Source organism: Diadema setosum, unplaced genomic scaffold (assembly GCF_964275005.1).
Source record: "Diadema setosum unplaced genomic scaffold, eeDiaSeto1 scaffold_94, whole genome shotgun sequence".
NCBI lineage: Eukaryota > Metazoa > Echinodermata > Echinoidea > Diadematoida > Diadematidae > Diadema > Diadema setosum.
The window spans coordinates 1-23,000 of NW_027307720.1; the positions used below are offsets into that span (position 1 = coordinate 1).

General features: G+C 40.6%; 1 protein-coding gene across 1 annotated transcript; it reads left to right on the top strand.

The window, feature by feature from the left end:
* Positions 1 to 552: 552 nt before the first annotated feature.
* On the top strand, positions 553 to 22,411 carry LOC140245965 (A disintegrin and metalloproteinase with thrombospondin motifs 6-like; the record flags this gene model as incomplete). The annotated part of the gene is made up of 14 exons (XM_072325416.1): positions 553 to 687; positions 10,268 to 10,409; positions 12,339 to 12,449; positions 13,059 to 13,204; positions 13,783 to 13,846; positions 14,602 to 14,850; positions 15,542 to 15,746; positions 16,476 to 16,639; positions 16,952 to 17,090; positions 17,826 to 17,952; positions 18,702 to 18,906; positions 19,470 to 19,646; positions 20,329 to 20,488; positions 21,426 to 22,411. Coding segments are annotated over 14 exons (2,131 nt in total), but the record flags the coding sequence as incomplete, so codon positions are not given.
* Positions 22,412 to 23,000: the final 589 nt, after the last annotated feature.

The following is a 23,000-nucleotide window of genomic DNA, read 5'->3' on the forward strand; positions in this document are numbered from 1 at the left end:
ACAAAAAGAAATCAACCATCACATGAAATCACTGTAGAGTTATACCCTTGATACTAACTTAGCAATGGGAAATGGGTTATATTTGCTGGAAAGTTTACCAAACTGTGGCTTTTATGATATTCACGCGAACATCCCACTAGGAGAGATGTAAGGAAATGAGATCATCATGCCGTCTGATTTACATATGCGTAATTTATGACTGTTTGCTACGTCAGTGAAATAAGTGAAAAGTTAGACAAGATACCATAACTGTGTTATCTTAATAGGCTCATATACAAGTCTGTATCTTATATACTCATATACTAGTCCCAGGTATACTTGCGCGGGTGTCCATTGGAAACCTGTGTTATGGAAAAATCAGTTCATCCTCAAAGGGTTTAGTTTACCGAATGTACACTCTCAGCATTCCTCTTGTTTGATTTCATTGTGACAATGATAGTCAACATGAATGTTCTGTAGCACTGCACTTTAACCGAGTCTATTTCCAACTGATTGACATGCACTGATGTTTTCACTTTCCTTTCCTCTATATGATGTTCTCTCGCGGGGCAGTTTCGGCATGAAGCACGACGGGGACGGCAACGCGTGCGGGACGCGGGGCGGAATCATGGCCGATCAGATCACGGAGAACAGCGACCCGTACTCGTGGTCCGAGTGCAGCGCCCACTACATCACGGCCTATATCGAGTGAGTTTTAAATGGGGTTGGGATTGCAGAGGAATTCAACCGTAGGCATTTATCAGCATCGCCATTCCTTGCCCGCTCGTCTTTGATATCATTTTTTGTTTGTTTAATTAAGGTGTATTGTTGTCTTGGGGAATTAGAGTGATTTTTTTTTTCAAAGAGCATTTTGGAAACTATTAAAGCACAAGAAACAACACACTTCATCAGTCACGTTTCACATGTATTCGTGAAGCTATTTGGTTGAGAACATTGAGAGAAAAAAAAAAATGTTAGCAAGCATTTTTTTTTGCCAGCCTGAAGACATAATCTCGTTAAGTTACAAATTTTAAATTTCCCTCCCAATGCCTGGAATTTTGCTCAAGAGCATGAATCAGGTATGCGTAGATAATGATCTTGGGAGTGTTAACAAGTTTATCTTGACAGGTGGTGTGAGACACACATGAAGAAATAAAGCAGAATTGTTTTATTTTTCTGTGTGTTTGTGCGTGTGTCTTTCCCAAAACTTGGCTGGGAGTCACTGTTTTGCACGCACGTCCAACTAGAACTCCTACGCTTCTTGGCTGTTTTACTGTATTCGGCATCACAGAAGACTGGAGTATCAACAGAGATTTTTTGTTTTTGTTTTTGTTTTTTTGCCAAAAATACTGCAGGTTCCATAAAAATATACTGCTGTACCCAAATTGTATCACTACCCATGTCAATTGCAGGAAAGATAAAAATACTATTTTTTTACACAAAAATACCTTGTCAGCTCTCAGAATACTGCAGTACTGTATACACATGTAAGCTTGGCATCCTTGTATAAACTATATACCAAAGGAGGAAGGTTTTTTTTTTTTTTCCATCTGTAGTGTACGTATATCATTTTGTTTTAGTTTATTTTTAACCAACTTTTTGTAGCATGTTGCCATTTTTTGATAAAAAACTATGTCTCTTAGAGTATAACTTGTACCAAATTCTTGTTTTAGGGATGTCTATAATTGTTATTGTTTTGGCAGGCACTGCATAAAGCATATACTGCCAGAGAGACAGACACACCCACACTCTCACACATGCACACAAATAGACAGGTACAATGGTTGCAGTGGACTCATAAATCATTCAGGCTTCTGTTTGCAATTTTTCCTTTAGATTCCATGCATCACCCTTTTTATACTGGATACAAGATTCCCTGCCATACTGGGAGAAAAGATATCTGAAGTATGCCTTGTTGTTCAGAGGGAATGATAGATCTGGGAGTCAAGGGTGCGAGGTTACGACCAAGGTCGCGACCCCTATTGCCTGGCCACGAGCCACCATGGCACATGTCAGGGTGCGAATGAATGAAGCATGCCCAACTGGGGAGGGGAGGGGAGAAGGGGAGGGGGAGGGGGTGGAGCTTTGACCCCCAACTTTTGAAATAAAGAAAAGCAGTCTGTTGTTTGACCCATATTTTGGTAGGAAGGTAGTGGTCAGCTCGCTTGGACAAAGAACTCGTTCCTTGGCCGGACCATTTAGGCTCTGTGTATAGCATGCTTGGATTTCAGTAGATATGGTGCATACATCTCAGACTCTGAATGTAGGACATACAAGTGTAGATAGTGGTCATTCGCCTTTGAATGTTTCTATGGCAGATATATATATGGCGCTGTACAAATGCCGTGGATCATCATCTTCATCATCAACAATTGGCTGAGAATGAGAGGAATATTTTGGGCTTTTCACTCTCTTTGCGGTCTCTGTCATTTCTCCTGTAGATATGAATAGGATTTCTCTGATTCAAGAGTGTGATGCCACATATTTTCCACAAGCCCAAACCAGATCAGAGATGTTTTTGGATGTCATTTATTGACCGGTCTTCATCTTCATCACATGAAAAAAAAAAGTATCCATCTGCATTGCAAAAAAGTGACTAGATTCATGAGAAGAAATAGACGCATAAAGCTCCCCTCCCTATGTGTACAATTTGTGTCAGCAGAGGGGAGTGGACTTTTATTGGGATGTTCTGTGAGAAGGGACATTCGCCAAGGAGTCGCTTGGAGCATTGAGGAGACCTCTCAAAGTCATCAAGAAACTTTCATGGGGAGCATGCCCAGGGGAAAAACAAAAAAAAATGAAGGATAATTAAAAAGATTCTCCGAGGATGACACAAGGAAAAATATTTATAAAACTGTCAATTAAGTGACAGACAATCTATGGCAAAGGGGACAAAAAAAAATAGACTTGAAAGATGAAAATAGAAAGGCTCAAGAAGAGTAAAAGTGGGAAAGAGAAAATTTGAAACAGAACCGAGTCCCTGAAATGTCTTTAGCTGGCTCCGTGGATGTAGAGGAAGGATGTAGCGGAAGGATGGGAGTGGAAGGGGTATTGGGGTCAAGTTGAGGCTGCGGTCAGTTTTCAGGGGGGAGAAAAGTGGGTGTGTGAGAGAAAGAGAGGGAGAGGGAGAGAGAGTAGAAAGATGAAAATTATTCCTGGAGACCCAATTTCATCCTCTGAATTGTCTCACTGTGGAACTTTGACCCTCCCTGTCAAAACATGTCAAGTTTGGACCTTATTTTTAGGAGGATGCGAGCAGGCACTCTTGAGATGGGCGGTGGAAGGAGTGAAGGAATTGGGTCACAATCTTAAATCTACCAGAGCTCATGTGTGACACTCTCGTAGTTCTTTGTTTTACAAGCAGAAAGGTACAAATTCAAACCCTTCAAAAAGGCAGAAACTCAACAACTTGTGTACATGTTTGCTATAAAAAAGAAGAAAAAAAAAACCAATGGTAACTGTAACAATTTTGGGTTGTTCATTTCTTCTCACACATTCTTACTCGTGTAAATAGTTTGGGGTGACATTGGTCAGGCAAAACAAAAGGGACAGGAAATATTTGAGGATGTAAGTTTCCCCTCTACCTAATGTGGATTGCATCCTGAACAGGTGTTCATGTACTTGTAAATATCTGCTCAATGGACTTTAGATGAGCTAGTTAGTGTCCGTCCAATCACGTGGTTAGATTTCCACATAGTGCTTTGTCACCCAATTCCCCAGATTTGGTCGTTATCACTGACAACCAGGAAACTTGTCAAAGGCTTGCATGACGACGCAACAATTAGTGCATACAAACCAGCGTTGTTGATATCACAATTTTTTTCAAGTTGAGCAGCTTCATTGCAAAATTCATTTTGAGCTCCTCTGGGCAATTATCCTTTATTGAATGTACTATTTACTGTACATTGTAAATCACTTGTAGACTTGTCAGTTACGATAAGACAAAGGGCCGAGTAGGTATACTTTGTGAATTGGTCATTATTAGCTTGTTGAATATGCTGGGGGTGACACAACATTTGCTCCGGTCTTATTTTCTCCAAGGACTTAGGGTTAGTGTTAGGGTTGTGATAGGGTTTTAGGTTTAGTTTGATGTGAGGATTATGATATATGTTTGTCAGTTGCGTGCAGATAATTAATGGGAGCAATTGTCTCAGGAGCAAATGTCATAGAACCATGGGGGGGGGGGGGGGGGAGTTTCATATTTTATTGCATATATTCATTTCCGGAGAATAGAGATTGTTTGTTAGTACATGTACCATTTACAGTGAGTGGGCACTCATTTCTCTCATAAAACTATGGCCAAAAGTACACAGTTTGATGTTGATTAGTAATCATGGTAATTAAGTTTTTGTGAACTTTCAGGGTTCACATGCCATGCATAAAGTGCAAGTTTGATTGACTCTGACTTAGACAAAGGGCTTGCTGGCATATGTTATTTTTTTCCTCCGCCCAAGTGAACATTGTCGACACCCTACAAAAACAAAGAGGGCACAAAAGAGTTCTTTTGTTCTGCAAAACTTTGTAGCTTGCATCATGTTTTTAATTGGATGTTTTTAATATGGTAAACACAAGATTTTTCCATGGAGTAATGTTACTTGCAATAATAATGAGTGTATATGGCTGCTGTAGAATTATTTTCTTTTAATGTGATGGGATTGTCAGTGCTTAAAAAAAAAGCAAATAAATTATGAAACTATGAACCCCCCCTTTATTTATTTATTTTTGGGGAATTTATACAAGGTATAAGAATTCTGATGCAACTCTTAAAGGATGAAGATTTTATCATTCTCATGGATGCTGTGGTATAAAATATCATGAATGTATTTTGTAGGTCTGCTGTACATAGGCCTAGATATACACTTGTACCTATAGGCCTACTCGTAGCTGCGTTGTAAATTATTGTTAATATTCCTTCACATAGGTCTATGCCTTCATAGAGACAGATACACTCACACACACTTAAACACACACACACACACACACACACACATATATAGATAGATAGGTAGATAGATAGAGATAGATAAATAGATAGGATGACAGTTGGATATATAGGCATCTAGGAAGATAGGAAGGGACAGAAGTTTATCATTCTTTGAAAACTTTTAAACAATATCCAATCATATCTTAGGACAGTTTCCAGTTTAAGCATACTCTGTACGAGGCCAAAATATTGCTAACAGATACTAAACTGGTATAGACACAGGTCATTGCTGCAGCTTCTTATCAGTAAAAATCAAGGTTGAACTTGTGGTCAACTTAGAAGGTCAGTTGCAGGTCCCCCTGGGCACCTCCATGATGGCCCCCAGGGAGGACAAACATGGCCTTAAAGAGGAAACAGTGTTTATCTAGGAAGGCATGCCTGTGATCCAGTTAATTTCACAACAACACCTGTGCATTATAGTGATGTATCCTCTAAGGAATGCCATAGCAGATATTCGCTTTAGAGTCATAACTGTAATGATTTACATTTTCCAGAGTAGTTGAATCATGGTCTGCTGCCTCACCTCCCACTTTCAACACATATTTCCTTGTAAAACAGTTTTATAAACTTTTTGGTTACTAGGGACTGAAGGTCAGAACTTACTGCTTGTGCCACACACAGGACAGAGAAGGTATACAAGATTAAACGCGGGGCAACAAGGCGACTTGTTTAAAGCACGGTTACTTGCCCCATTCAAGGTACCTCAGCAAGTTTAAACAATGTCACCTTTTCATTCCTGAATGAGCTGAAAAGAGGGATTTCAGTGTGTCGATTACTCATTGTCCTGTCCGAAATAGAGTGCTTTTATAGATGAGTGTGGAAAAGTCACCCTCTTGCCTTCTCATCCTAAATAAGGTGCCTCAGAGAGTTTCCGACAAGTCGCCTTCTTGCCCTAAAAACAAAGCTCTGAGATGAGTTACTGCAAGTTCAGGCTTCACGTACAAAGGCACGATCAGTGCCTGCACCCTCCACCGGGGAGCAACCCATCAAAATTCTCCAGTGTGTGAAGGGCGCGGCGGCAGCAGCGGTGGGGAAGGTAGCCAGAAAGCTGAGATTTTCGTAAGGTCAAGAAGTGATTGATTACCTGACTTTGAAGAGAGTGCCTGCCATCCAAGCTATAAGTGATGCCTCCCCGCCTCTGTCTCTCTCTCTCTCCCAGCTCCATGCATCAAGGCTATTTGTTGATGGAAGCTTCATATATCAGCCGCCTATTTACCTTTGCCAGTTGATATATTTCCTAGAAGTGGGCGCAAAGTGTTAAAGAGTGAAGAGCGTGCTTTCAGTCGGAAAAACGAAAAGAAAAGAGGATGAGAGCGACTTTATCCACGGACCACCCTTGAGTTGGGTGCCTCAAATTTTTACCCTGTTCAGATCGAGTTTACGTGCTAGTGAGTTACTGAACCCCCATTTAACTTGGAGAATTTCAGTGGGTGACACCAATCAATTTCTTCACCTAGGCCTGCTCCTTGTATCTCATATGGAAGGGCAATGAAATGTGAAGAAGCCTTCTAATGCAGAATACTTCCCAGAAGAGGATATACGAAGATATCAAATGGATGTATTGCACTAACTACAGTATACAATTATATATGAAGGGTTTGTTTGCAAAAACCGATAAGTCCATTTTTGAAGATTTTGAAGTACGATATCTGTCATAAAGTGCAAAATAATACCTTTTAAATGATATATTGGTCACTACATATAAAGGTATATTTTTGAAGTTATGGTCAAAAGAAGCAAAAATTTTCTTATTATTCTCTTTATTTTTCTTCACCTTTAATCGCAAATATCTCCATTTGGAAAATATGGACTTATCGGTTTTTGCAAACAAACTCTTCATATAGACTTTAAGAAAACAAAAGAAAAATAATTAGACTAGGATCAGACAGGATTAGAAAGTAATGATAACTTGAGAGGGCGATTGGACACCCAGTTACAGAACAGCAGGAAACAAATATGTGTACTTGACATTGACCCATTGAGGACGGTTCGGTTTTGCTACAACACGCATTTCCCATAAATGCTTGTCCGAGTATACTCGCGACTCGTCCTCAACGGATTGAAAAGTTTGTTTAAAGTTATGGACACAGAGTGCAAAAATGTGGATGAGAACAAAAGATGAAATCAGAAGCTAGAGGGAGGGACATTTCCCACCAAGTAAACTGTACAGTATGTGCCAAAAAAAAATTTACAATCAGATTTTCGCATTGATAACACCCAATATGATTAAACTGTCTAAATGCTACTTCAAGGTCTTGAAATATAACATCTTAGCTCTATTTTGCAGAAAACCCCATTCAATTTGGTTAAGCGGTCACAGAGAAATGTGGATTGTTTTAAAGCATGTCCTGAGTCTGATTCTTCCAAGTTTAGCACTTGGATGCTCTTGTGTGTGAATACAATAGACAAAACTTGGAGGGAAGAGATTCCTGACATCCTCTACAAAATTCCTCATTTCTCTGTGACCACTGAAGCAAATTGAATGGGGTTTTCTGTAAAATATTGGCGATGAGTTATAGTTTCACACCCTGAATTTGTATTTAGATTGATTCACTATTTTTAAAGATATCATTGCGGAGCTCCGGTTGTATTTCTTTTTTTGGACATATGGTACATAAAATGGTGCTCATAGATTGCCATTAATGTAATGTCTTAAATCAAGCCATTGAAACCCACTGTGAAGAACAGTGGGACAAGACCATTCCAGTCTATCATGACCTCACCGCTGATAGTGGGCACTGAATTCTCCATGGAACGGTTGCCGTGGAAACCTCACCAATCCTATTTCACGCATTTCCTCAATGAATATATACGTACATATATATAGAGAAATACAGTATGTTGCAGAGTAAGCTGTGCTGATAAAGTTCTGCTCTGCGCTCTCTGCCGTAATTGTTAATTTCCCATAGTTTCCAGACAATGCTGCTAAGTGACATTTATTTCTTACCAATGTCTGTCACATATCAAGTTGAACACAGGGCTAAGGGGAGAATGTGGATACTCTGACATTTTACCAAATATCTTTTATCAGTGCGACTGCATGAATTTAAACATAGCTACAGCCAAATTTAGATTTGATTTTTTCCCCCTTTTTAGCTCACCTGAGCCAAAGGCTCAAGTGAGCTATTGCGATCGCTCTTCGTCCGGCGTCCGTCGTGCGTCGTGCGTCGTCCGTCGTGCGTCGTCCGTCGTGCGTCGTCCGTCGTGCGTCGTCCGTCGTGCGTAAACTTTTTACATTTTCATCTTCTTCTTGAGAACCCCGTGACCGATTTTCACCAAACTTGGCAGGTAGCATCGCTAGGGGGATAGGATCTCAATTTCTTCAAATGGGCACCATGGCCCACCTGGGGGGCCCCAGGGGGGGCCCAAACACACTAAAATTAAGGAATCTTTAAAAATCTTCTTCTCTAGAACCAGAAGTGATAGGGCTTAATTGATACTATGAGTAAGTACATTGATGACTGTAGTTTCAAGTTTGTTCATGGGGGAATCAGGGGTGCCCCCCTTGGGACTCAGGGGAGGGGGGTGGGAAGGGGTCCAAATGGGGCCTAAATTGTGCATTTTCATCTTTACCTTGAGATCGCCATGTCTGATTTTCACCAAACTTGGTAGTTAGCATCCCTAGGGGGATAGTATCTCAATTTGTTCAAATGGGCACCATGGCCCACCTGGGGGGTCCCCAAGGGGCCCAAACCCCTAAAATCAAGGAACCTTTAAAAATCTTCTCTAGAACCAGAAGTGATAGGGCTTAGATGATACTATGAGTTAGTACATTGATGACTGTAGTCTCAAGTTTGTTCATGGGGTTGGCAAAATCAGGGGTGCCCCCCCCCCCCCCCCCTTGGGACCCAGGAGAGGGATGGGGAGAAGTCGTACAGTTGTAATGGAGCCTGAATTGTACATGTTCATCTTCTTCTTGAAAACCTCATGATGAATTTGACCAAACTTAGCAGGTAGCATGATGCATCCCTATGGTTATAGAATCTCAATTCCTTCAAATGGGCGCCATGTCCCTCTTGAGGGGCCCCTAGGGGTCCCACCCCCCCCCCCCCCCCCACATTAAGGAATATTCAAAATCTGCTCTAGAACCAGAAATGATAAAGCAATGTTAATACCATGAGTTTGTACATTGATGACTTTAGTTCCAAGTTTGTTCATTGCAAATCCAGGGCTGCCCACCCCCCCCCCCCCCCCCCGGGAGTTGAGGGGGATCCATATGCAGACCTAAGTTTCCAATGTTCTCAGGTAAGAGTGTGCAAGAATGCATGGAAGGTGAAATTGCGAAACTCAGGTGAGCGCGTGACCCGCGGGTCTCTTGTTTAGACCAAGGGAACAATGGAGAAAAATTCATTTCTTGTGTGCATGTTTAGGATACTTTTCTATGATTCGTCAATTCTTTGTGTCTCTTGATCTCTTCTCTTGTTTTCATGCATTACGACTTATCTCCTAAACAGCTGGACATGGCTGATTATCTGTATCACATTTGGAGAAACTATGATATTTCTTTCTTGAAGATATGCCTGTGTTTTATTAGCTCTTGTCTATTTTTTTTTCCAGTCATAGAACTTACCACATCCATCTGAAAGAGCCACTCTGTACAGGCATCTGGCCAAGTGATTAGGAACCTGTAGAAATAAAAGTACATCTCCCTTTGGAAATGTTTCCTTCCTTGTTGTCTTGGGAGGGGCAGCTGTTGATTAAGGACACATTTTGTTCTCACTTCCTGTGGACTGCAGGTCTGGATTTTATTTTGTAACATCGTAGCGCTTTCAGAAACACATACTTTTATGTATGATGTACAATGTATCTCTCCCTGTGTACAAATGTATGATATATGTATCTCTCTCTTTTTGACTTACAAGGTTTCTCTGAAGCATATGTTATGTCTATAACTTCACAGTGTTCACTGAAACACATACGTGTATATCAATATATTATATATCTCTTTCTCTTTGATTTCACAGTGTTCTCTAAAACATGTGCAATTGTATGTAAAGTATCTCTCTTTGCAACACAAATAGACAAGTATATATTTATATGTTTATATATAATGTCTGTCTTTCTATCCCTCTTTCAGTCTTTCTATCTATCTTTCTTTGTTGACTTCACATGGTTCTTTGAAACACATATAGACAGGTATATATTTATATGTTTATATGTAATGTCTGTCTTTCTATTTCTCTTCATTGACTTCAGAGTGTCATTTGAAACACAAATAGACAGGTACATATCTATATGTTTATATGTAATGTCTTTCTTTCTATATATCTCTCTCTCTCTTTCCTTCCTGTCATTCATAAACAGGTCAGGCAAGGCTGTGTGTCTAGATGACGTGCCCGAACTAGCCGACTACTGGTTGCCCACCGCCATGCCGGGCCAGCTGGTGGACGGGAACGAACAGTGCCGCCTGCAGTACGGGACCGGGGCCAAAGCATGCAACACAAACGTGAGAACCATAACACATGAGCAAAATCTCTATAAAGTTTGTGTGTCCCTTTTGCAACCTTGAAATTCAGATTCCTTTCATAAGCTGATATATTGTGGAGGTGGGTAATGCACATGTTTCCTCAGCGTAATTAAACTGGAAACTTCTTTTTTGATGGTGGGCAAAACAGTACTATAGATTTCTAGTGAATTCATCCTGGCCCCCCCCCCCCCCCAAAAAAAAAAAAAAAATCAAAAAAAAAAAATCAAAAATCAAAACGCTATTCTCTGTACAAAAGAGGAGCCTATTCTGGAGGGACATGGGATTATATTTTCATTTCAGAACTTTTTTTAAAAACTCTGAGGTGTATTGCCATAAGATTTCATACAAAATGTTAGGAGACATTATTCTTCAACCATGTAAAATTAGGTGACGTTTGTAAAAGGGATATACCTTAAGCCTGTTATTACTGGTGGTGGCTTTGCTGTGTACAAATGTGAATGGTATTTGAGATGGTTTGTGACGAGTGTTAGCCTGTTTCCTATGACACTCCAAAATCTTCATGAAGTTTTCACATTACCTAAACAGCTTCCCATAGGCAGTGATCTAAATCAAGAGTGTGACAAAAACCACATTGAAATGTATTCCATCAACCCATGCCACAGGAAACTGGAAATGATAGCTGTGTTCTTGCTCTGTGCTCAATGTTTTCTAGTTTGATATGAATGATTTTTTGATTTAGAGATTCCAAAACAGCTTATCAACGAGAACTCATTTGGAGGGTATCTTGCCAAGATCATGAAAGTCGTTTTGAATTTCTTGCAAATTGACGGGAAAAACATCATTTTATAAAAAAAAAGTTTTGACAAAGTTTTATTTTTAACATGGATTTGACAATATTGATGTGAATGTAATATGAGTAACCGTGCGGGGTAAATTGCCTGCATCAACATGAATGATACCTCTCGTAAATATACTTCTGGGATTGGCATCTTGGGAGATTTTCATCAGCCCCGGTGGTTTCGGCCGTCATGCTGACCCTCCTTGAGTTAAATGCCATCAGCCTACTCATTCTCCCCTTTCAGGCAGCAGTTTACTTGTGGGAAGAAACATTATCCCTTTCCATTTGTCAGCAAACCTCCCAGATTTCATACTCGGGTGACTATCTGTCATAAGCGTTCTCGTCATCCAGAACGGCAGTCCCACGAACCGTTTGTGTGGTGCTTCCATGACATTGTCGGGAGTCGGTTCTGAGAGACATCTTTATAGCTATCATCTTTTTTATTAGTCACAGCTCGTTAGTCCCGTGGGACCAACTTCGATGTATATAGTACACACATTGTAGTAGCCTTCAAGGTAACTTAACACGGCTCATGGGCATACAGCTATCAAAATCCCATTTATTGTTGAAGGGAGTGGCTGACTTTGGTTTCGTGCTCAGCTGGGTTGTTCCTTTTTTCTTCTTCTCCGTCATAGCTGAGGATTATCTTGATTCATCATCAGCAACGATTTTGATGTACATTCGTTGGAAAGAAAATTATCCAATTCTACATCTTGCAAAGAGATTCAAATGACATGCTAGATGGTCTTCTACAATGTACATCTGTATATCATCCCGTACATTGTGATTATTCGAATTCGTGTCTGACTCCTGATTTCTTGTTGCAGCACGTTGCCAATTATTTCATAAAAGATCCACATGCATTTTGTGTGTGTGATGATAATTGCATTTTTAAATGTCAAAACTTTGTCCTTGATGACTTTAATGTATAGTATGACCCGTGAAGATTTTAATTATAGATTGCCACATCGATGTAATCACATTTTAGTCAATTGCATTGTTAGGCCAAACTTTGTGGTTTCCAGAATATGTATAGAGATAAGGATTTCCATGTCTATGTAATTGTATAACCATTGTCTTTTGTCTAATTTGTGGTTTTTTTTTTTCAGAATATATGTAGAGAGTTGGCGTGTCAGAAGCCCAACACGAGAGCTTGCTGGAGGACGGGTACCCCAGCCGCAGAGGGCACCCGGTGTGACACGCCCCATTTTGCAGAAGGAGTAAGTTTTATATTTCTCCCTACGGACAGCTGAATAGACATGATGCGCAGACAAATTTGTCATTTGCATTTTGTCTTTCCCCTCTAAAGATTAACAATGTGTGCTATGAAGATTATTGTCATCATTATCATTTTCATTACCACCGTGATCACCATCGTTGGTGGCAGTATCATCTTCCAGTCATTGATAGTGGGTTGCACCATTTACTATTATGACATCACCAGATGTTCTTTGTCATCATCCCTGTCGTTGTCATGCCAACCCCACTCTACGTATCTCTTCTATGCCCATCAGTTGTGTCATCATAGCTATCATCATCATCATCATTCCCATCACTACCACTGTCATCAGTGCAATCGTTGTTATCATTGTCATCAAAGCCACCATCATATTACATTCATCATCATCAAGATCATCATCATCATCTTCATAATTTCCATTACCGTCATTGTCCGTATGATTAGTTAATTTCTATTGATCCAGCTACCACCAGTCTGACTACATCCAGTTATGAAAATGTCTGCTGTTACTCTATTGCTACTCAATTCAACCTTTTGCGACCACCTCCACCATTAATGATACCATTCCTGTGCACGTTTCCACCACCAGTGGTGCTACCTTGGGGACTGCGTCAAGTATGGGACCAAGCCCCAGGCCGTGGACGGCTCCTGGGGGGCCTGGTCCTCCTGGTCCGAGTGTTCCAGGACCTGCGGAGGAGGGGTGTCCAACTCGGAGCGACAGTGCAATAATCCAGAGTGAGTCGCAACATCTGGCCACGCCCGGTGACAATGGTTGCTATGTTGTTGAGTGAGGATGCAGTGACACTTTCGCAGATTTTGAGTGAAGATACAATTACTAATGGTGGAGAATTTGCTGATATATGTTCTGATCACTTCTGCATCAATATGAAAATGTGTCATTACTGAATATAAACACTCATATTAAAGTGAGGGCACAATAAATCACAGATGAAACATGTAGTGAGGAATGAGAAATAAGAATACGTTCATATGTTATCAGAATTTGCATGCATTTACAATATAAGGCATAATTCAAATCTTCAAGGTGTGTTTACATCTGTTGTTTAACCTGTGTCAACTGTTGATTTTATTTTGGACCTAACACTTGGTTCGACATGATAGAATTAGTGCTGGGTGATTAGCCATATTTCACTTTCCTCTCTGTATTAAAAACAGGATCTGTATCGATGTGATCAGAAAAGAAGAAACATGCATGAAACTGGTTGAATACTTCATTGTGATCTTTTTGGCATATGATATGATTCATCATTCTTCCTCTTTTCTCTTATTTTCCTTTACTTGCTTCTTTTTAGACCAAGAAACAGAGGACAGTATTGCACCGGTGAGAGGAGTCGATACCGGTCCTGTAACACAGATGTAAGTATCTCATGTCATTGTCACCTTTAGGGAATAGCTACATCATGATAGATACAACATGTAGGTCTACCTCTTGAAGCAATGAAACAAAGACTGCTGCAGTTACAAACAATCACTTGACTTTCAAAATATGTGCATCCTCTGATACAAACTATTGTGACAAATAACTCCCCCCTCCCCACCCCCCCCCCCCCGAAATTTCGTCTTTGAACTTCTTTGAAAATAAGTGTGAGGAGATGAATAAGTAGTCTCCTATTTGTCTATGCAGAACGTTATAAATTTTTGTAAAAAATGATGATTGAAAGAAATACAGCTTCATTATGTTAGTTGAATTCTCCAGGAGTATTTATGAGACTGGTTGCATTTGTGGTGGACCAAAAAAATGCAAAGTCAGTCGAGTTATTCATGGGTAATGATGGTTTATGAGAAGAAAGAGTTCACCGTTTAAGGCAAAGCAGTTAATATTTTGTATATTCATTCACCTGTGATACATGATAGGACTCTATGTTCTTCTGATTATTGTACAGCACAAAAAAAGAAAAAAAAAATTACTCTCGACCAACTGTATTGCTGAGAAGGGAAAATAGCTGTGACAGTGTACTGTAACCCTTTGTGTACTTTGAGTGCCGATTGGCACAAAGAACCCCATAGCATTGTACACACTGTCTAAAGTCCCTGGTATAGAAAGGGTTAATGCAAGTAAAGTTTGAACCAGTAATCTCTTACGCAAGCCTCCCTCTTGCCTCGTTGTCCAGGAGTGTCCCGAGAACTCGAGGGACTTCCGCGCCGTCCAGTGCTCAGCCTTCGACAACGAGATCTACCACGGTCAGTACTACACGTGGGAGCCGTACATCGGCAACAACCCCGAGCCCTGCCAACTCTCCTGCATCTCCTCCGGTGGCAACCACCTGCGGCGGGTGCCCAAGGTGGTGGACGGCACCCGCTGCTACCCAGAGCTCTACCGACCTGAGTCACTGGACATCTGCATCAATGGAAAGTGCCATGTAAGGAGGACCCAAGTTTAGAGTGTCCACTCTTTTTTTGTGTAACCATATTTCAATATGATTTAGTTTAATTTGAACTCAAACTTAAGCTCAATGCAGTGCAGCTCAATGCATTTACAGTCAGCTCAAACCAACCCCTCTCAACTTTTTTTTTATTTCAGCCCAGCTCAACTCAGCTTAATGTAGCTTGGCTCACTCAAACTTTTTGTCCATAACATTTTCATTTTATGTCAATTCATCAGCAATTGGACAATATGATACCAAATCAGCAAATGTAATTCATTTTATGAATCATTAGATGATCAGAAGAAGTGATGTTAGTGAAGGTTTTAAAAATTATGATGGAATGATATCATTGCTGTAAGGGTAAAATATTAAAATCTGCTTCAAGTTCTCAAAATCTAGAATCTATTAATGCATTTCACACTTTCTCAGTTTACTGAAAATAATTCTTCTTATGTGTCCTCACTCACATTGCAATTGCTGTTCAAAAAAAAAAAAAATCAATATCCCCAAACACTTAGCTCCAAATTTTTCAAAGTGAAGCACTTGAACCAGAGCTAGGAAATCTCAATTCAATACTGCTCCATGCATTAGCATCAATATTGAACTTCTTTCCCATGGAGTGTCATCATCAATAACCGTTGGCATTTCACTACCACATTACATCGCGCTCTTCCGTTGCTCGCAGGCGGTAGGGTGCGACAAGGTGCTGGGGTCGGAGGTCAGGGAAGACAAGTGTCGGGTGTGCGGGGGCGACGGCAGCTCCTGCGTCACCGTAGGTGGCCTCTTCAACGAACCCCTCGAGGTCGGCGACTACCAGGAGATCCTCACCATTCCTCCCGGCTCCGTCCACATCACTCTCCGGGAGTCGGCCATCTCCAGGAATTACCTCGGTGAGTTTTCCAGAAGGATGGAAGGAAAGAAAAAGTGTTGGCAGCAGACACTGCTGTAACTTGCATTCAAAGTTTGTGTGTCCCTTTTGCAGCCCAGAAAATTAAGATTCCTTTCATAAGCTGGTATGTTGTAGAGGTAGGTAAGTTAGACTTTTCCTCAGAATTATAAAGCTGGAAACCTCTTTACGATGGAGGGGGAAACGTTAATATTAATTTCCAGAGCATTTTTTTTTTTTTGGACTGTTATATTCCAATTCTCATTCTAACTCTCATTCTCAGTACAAAGGGGGGGGGGGGGGCATATTTTTGAGTAACATGGGAGTAGTTTTTCATTTCTTTTTTTGTTAAAAACTCTTGAGGTGTAATACTGTAAGATTTCATATACAATGTTGGGAGACATTACTCTTCAACCATGTAAAATTTTGTGACATTTGCAATAAGTTGGCTCAAGTGTGATGCATCCTAAGCAATTGCCTTGAAGGTGGGGCAATAAAGAGGGATTGAGATATCTTTAAAATTTTATATCCAAATCTCAATTAAGTCACTTTTCAAAGGCAATCTTCTCAGACAAAAAGTCCTGAGATTGTCTGAAGCAAGTGCAAATAAACTTCTGTGAAGTGCAAAGGCTTTTACTTTTAAAGGGAATGTTGGGAGTATCTAACAGATCATTCTCACATATGACATGTGTGATAATGTGTAGGAATGTTTTCTCGTCCTGCTTGTCCTCAGCTCTGAAGTCAGTTGACAACGATTACTACATCAATGCCGAGTGGATGATCGACTGGCCCAAGTCCTACGACGTTGCAGGAACCACGTTTGTCTACGAGAGACCCGACACAGCGCCAGAGTCGCTGACAGCCTTGGGACCAACCAATCAGGAACTTGTTGTCATGGTGATTATTCCATATTTTTTTAATCATATCACTATGGTTTTATTCATTCTCACCCACAATTGCATTATTCAAATAGCTCTGCCATTTTTCCTTCATTCATGCATTTATTGTATCATCAAAGTTATAAACAAAATGAAATTATCTGAGTTATTTTTATAGAAAACAAGAAAATTATTAATAGGTCATACTATTACCTGTCAATGAGTCCCCGTTATCAACATTATTGAACTCAGCGATGTGGATGTACATTGTACAGGTGTATACTGTGGAAGATTAATGCCGTTGTGTGTTTCTACATTCATCCTTATGCAGCTTTTGGTACAGGAGGAAAACAATGGTATTCACTACGGCTTCAACCGCCCCGTAACGACCACCAATGAGGGCGACAGACAGGTCGCATTTACATGGGTGAGAGGGGCGTGGTCACAGTGCTCTGTAACATGCGCTGGAGGTGAGGTTGTCATTCTCTCTAATAATTGCATATCTTCTTGCTGTAAATAAAGAATTGTCATCTTAATCAAGTTTGCAAAATCTACATCATATGGGTAAATATGTTAAATTTAAATGTTTAAGCTTCTACCAACCTTTAATTGTAGTGGGCAAGCTTTCGTCCTACTCCTGAGGACTTTCTCAAGCCTTATGCAGTGAGGTGTTGTCTTGCAGCCGTTGCCTGTCTTTGTTGTTGTTTTAAAGAAAGAAAGAAGAGAGAGAGAAAAATGGGGCCCTATACAAATAATTTGCCCCAGACAGCACTTAACATAAAACAAACACTATAAATCTTAAAGAGATATAAACAAGAATATTAAATATATAATGTATATGGTTAAATATGTAGTAATGCAAAAACTGATTAATTATAAAGTTCTACCTAAATGATATATTACTTGTACCAAAATGAAGTGAATTGCAAACTTTCTTTTTCTTAAAATATGGAATAAGAAATAACATTTAAGCAAACATATATCTGTAATCAAGCAAACTACCAGGCAGACTTTTTTCACACACTCATAAAAATGTGGACCCATGTATTCAGTTGATCATTAAGTTTATGAATAACTTAAATCTTTTTTTATTTTTCTTTGAATTGATGTATTGTTATCACCCCATTTGGATGTCTTGTATTCAAGACTTTATTACATAAAGTCAAAAATTTTCATACCATATCCTTACTGTCTCTATCGGTCAGGGGTGTCCATCTCTGAGATGCAGTGTGTCCGAGTGGACGATGAGACGATTGTCAGTGACACGTTCTGCGACCACCCCAAGCCTGACCGGAGGACCAAGGCCTGCAATGTCCAAGCCTGCCCACCAGTGTGAGTTTACATCTCCCGGTCACTATCTGACCTTTTGCAGTGGACTGCTCTCTCAGGGAAATACTCCAACAGTAGATGCAAATTTATGGACACATATTTACTACAGATTTAGTACTGAACTTTTCCTTTCCTGTGTTCCAACTGCATGCATTTGTGTAATCAAACTCCAGGTTGTGTGCATCAGTTGCATGAATGGACAAGCCTCTGATCAAGCCACAATATATATATATAATGTCTGATTTTTCAGACATTACGTATATATATTTGAGGTTTGCATAAAGTTTGAATGTATTAATGCATTGGTTCATTAACCTTTTGAAGGGCTGATGTTTGTGCTTCTCATTCATATCAAGGGGATACCTTGACCAAATGTACCGGTAGTCTTAAACCATTGAAGACTAGTCCCGAGTATACTCAGTCAGGTGTCTATGGGAAAAGCTTGTTATACTAAAATCAGCTCGTCCTCAACAGGTTAATGTGACAACACATGACAGAATCAGAACTTTCTCTCTCACAGTTGTCATTGTCATCATCATTATAATCATCATGGGTAAAAAACAGAGGGACAGAAGAAAACGAAAGTGAATTTGAAAAATTAAATTAAATCAAGGCACAGATGATCAAAACAGATTCAAGGTATTCAAGGTAGAGGTGCTCTCTTTTGTACCTCTGCATAGATTTTAACATGTATGTGCATTTCAACATGATGGTTAATCATGCATCATCACTTATCTTTTGGATGCGTACAGGTGGAAGGTGATGGCGTGGTCGCCATGCACGCAGACATGTGGCCACGGTGAGAAGACACGGACGGTGCTGTGCACCACCAAGGTGACCCAGACTGAAGACGAGGTGGTGGACGAGTCACTCTGCACCGGCCACAAGCCGCCCGAACACGAGGCGTGCGGCCTGATCGTCTGCCCGCCCATCTGGGTGCCGGACCCCTGGGGACCGGTGAGTGAAGACCTCTTTTGCCCCCCTCTTCTCTTCCCCTCCGTACCTAATGTTTCATTGACTTGCCAGTCTTATAGAGAAACTCAACATCGCTCCAGAAGTGTACTCTTAAATGTCACGTCTCTTGGTTTGGAAACGATATATAAAGCCATAGAAATCATTTGATCAATTTTTTCTGTCTCTTCTGTCACCCACACTCACCTTTAACAAATACATCAAAGCTCAGGATGGTTTTCATTATTGCATTATTATCACTTTCCTTATGCATCCTAAGCATTACATTTAAAACCCTATTAGATCTGAGAATTTTAGTATCCAGTTATTTCACGGTCCAGCTGCATCGCACAGAAATAAGCGAACTGCAGGTCTGTTGTCCCAGAAGTCTTTACTTCTACTTCTCGTTATCAAAGTAGTATTGTAGATCACATAAGAATATGTGATGGCTCTTGTTGGATCAAGGAGACAATGTGTCGGATCCAGGGGACAATGTGTCGGTCGTGGCAACATCACACTTTAATTCACTCTCCTTTATGGTGTATGTGTGTGTCTGTGTCTTCCCACAGTGCTTTGCCAACTGCGGCCCCAGCCAGAAGCAGCGAAACGTCAAGTGTAAGAGCAGCGACAGGCAGCACACGTATAGCAGCAGTATGTGCAACAAGGCCGAAAAGCCGGTGTCGACGATGCCCTGTAACCTTGGTGACTGTCCTCCCAATAGATGGATAGCTGGTGACTGGAGTGAGGTAAGGCAGAAAGGAGGGAGATACCCCCCCCCCCCCCCCCACACACCTTTTTTTTTGAGGGGGGAGGGTTCCTTGCAAATTGACTCAAATTCCTCTTACTTTGAAAGCACTGACAGAGTGGTTAAGATACATACTTCAGGCATTACATATGTCAATGCAAAATGCCAAAACATTCCTTGAAATCAGAGTTCTTTATGAAATCCTGGCTCTCCTGGAAATATTTCTAACACAATGTGTGCATACTTTTATTGTCCACGCCCCCCAAATTCTCTCGTTTTCATATAATCCAAAGAATTAAGTTTTGCACTTATTTCAAAACCAAGTGAAGGCAGGAGTCAGTATTCTGTTAGTATTCAGTTTTGGATGATGTACAGGTCCCAATGAAATTGGCAAATTCACATTTTTAAATCAGCATCATATGCTGAGAAATCAGGGTAAAATTGTCCCTGTAAGTAGCAGATACATATATTCGTATATTTTTCTCAAGTTGAAAAGAAGATATTGTTTAATCCTTCACCAATTTGTATGATCCATATCTTCATTATTCATGGCAATATGAGCTTTCAGAACAAAATTAGAGCATTCCTACAATGTCTTCAGTTTTCAGACATCCTTGATCATAGTACATCATGCCGTAAAGTCTCTGTATGCTGATGTCTCACTTCGTCCCTCCCCCCGACAGTGCAATACGAGGTGCGGCATGGGCCAGCAGACGAGACCGGTGAGGTGTATGGCCTACAATGGCGTCATCCTACGTCCCCACTACTGCCACACGGCGGAGCGCCCCAGCCAGCAACGGCAATGCAAGAGCCCGTGCGGGACGGTGCCTGCCCCTCCAGACAGTGAGTCCGTCATCCATGGTGTAGACTACTTCAGGGGATACTGTAAACCAGAAAGTTTCACGTGCATGAAACTGCAAATTTTGAAAGGAGCCAAGATTTGCAAAACTATGTGTATTATGCACCCAAAAGGTTTTGTCTATATAATGCATTGAATGCCAGTTGCAGTTTGCAAAAGTTTTGTGTTGTGAATGTGTCTGGTTTTTACAGTAGAAGGATCATCTTTGGATCAAAGCGTAATCCATCCCCATATGGTGTGGTGTTATAAAAACAAAAAGATCAGCTATAATAGACGATGTATGGGTGAATTTGAAAATGCTCTTCTCTAATATGGTACTAAGGATAATTCACGTTAAAAGATGTGAGTCAACGCTGCATCAGAGAAAGTGATGCATGAGGTTTAATTTCTGCTTAAATTTTTCAGGGCAAGTCAGGTATTTCCTAACTATGACAAAGCTAGCTTTGATATTCCGTGGTCCCAGTAGATCAAACTTTTAAGCAGAGTTGACTGCCCTCAAATATGGATAAAAAGCAAAGTTAACAAAATTTACCTATTATTTCTCGAATGTTTGTGAGGGGTTATATGCTTGTGACCTCATCATCTCTAATCCTGAACATTACGATTGATGGATTTCAATTCCAATCTTTGAAACGTAGTTAGTTGATATATGTGGTCATTTATATTATAGGGATGGCTGACAACCGATTAATCTTATTCCTTCAACAGCTACAGCGAAGATGAACATCTTCTGTACTATGAATGAATTTGTTCACAGAAAATGTTGCTGCATGGTAGTTGGACATTCATTCTTGAAAGTGACCTTTACCGATATGATGTCATGATGAATACAGATTTCCTTTTGTACAGTATGTAGCGCTAGAAGGGAATAAGTCATAACACCATTCTCTTCTTTGTCTTTGTCTGCCCCATCACGTTCAGGCTGCCAAGACGACATCACCGTTCAGTACTGCCCGTTGGTCAAGAAGTTCCGCTTCTGCAACAACGAGTACTTTCGAAAGATGTGCTGCAGGACGTGTTCCAGCTGATGAGGGCGCCCTTCGTGAGGGATTCCGCGTGGATCTCGCTCTCTCTTTCTCTCGCACTTTGTTCATCAGTCTTGTTCTCTCGTGTATCAATGGCAAAATTCCACCTCGATGAAGGAACTATTCCTACCCGATCGCTGCACTGTTACATCAAAGAACACCGACCAGTGCCTTATATCTGTCGTTCGAGCCGAATGTGTCTTCAAGGTCCAACTCTCTGCGACCGGACGTGCAAACACGTGGGAAGGGTAAGGGAGTTTTCGTCCGTGGGATCCCGTGACGTGAAAATCGATTTTCGGCGATCACTAGCTGCTGCAAACCAACTGCCAAGGACCATCCGTCCACGCGACATCCAACATGGCAGGGAAGAATAAAGAAAAGACAAACAAACGAACAAACAAAGTGAACCAGGAGACATCCACTTGTGGTCATGTGACTTAGAAAAGCCTATGAGGAACCATGTGACCAGTCACATGACTCTGCACACTCGTGTAAGTGTCTGACTACACACACTTATTTTTGAGAATACTTTTTACCTGAAAAAACAAAACAAAAAAAAAAAAACAAGAAGAAGGGAAGAGAAAATGACCTTGCCTACCCAATTGAATGTAAAGTCGGATAATCCTAACTTCGAGCGGAAGTTTCGAGTGAGAAAGATTAACCCATCAACCAGCTAGATTTCTGCCGTGTTGTGCATTTGTATTCTGCTGTCTATACGTCATGTCTTGTGGTACCGCCTAAAGTGTGAAGTAATTTATTTTTTTCCTTTAATGTCATTGCGGAGGAATTCTCTGCAATTGCATGTCATGCCATGAGTACAAGTCTTGAGTTCGGTATTCAATTTATTTATTTGATATACTCTAAAAAGAAAAATATGTTAAGGCAGGAGCTGTGGTGTAATACTTTCCAGCTGGGCGAGCGTCCAGCATAATGCGATCAATGTTTCTGGAGGTTCGACATCGTGAAATGACTTGATATACTGATGATGCGTAACTGGCACAATTGTAGGAGAATGTGCGCCAAGTTCCTGGGGTAGTAAAGTTGTTAAAGACTGTAATTTGGTGCTGCAAGGGGTGGTACACCAAAAGAAAATTTATTCATTTGTGAGTCCCATGGTTAACAATTTTACGGCAATATCACGTGACGTTCATGGCGACACTGTTTTGCATTCTCTAATATCGGTGAGTGCTCTGTCTTATGATAGATGTACTTACATGCGTGATGCCAAATCCCTTGTCAAAGGGAGTGTTTTACTCATGGTCTGTTTAGGGTGTGTGCTTGTTCTACATGCAAACAAATGAGATATGTTATCCATCACATCGTAGGAGCTGTAATGAAACACAAATGATGGAAACACAGGATATCCTTAAATAGGCTTCACTGAATCATAGGGCAAGGGAAAAACTAATTTCTGTATTACATGGATTTTGATGATATCTATTTGGACATAAATTGTCTTTTTATTTACAGA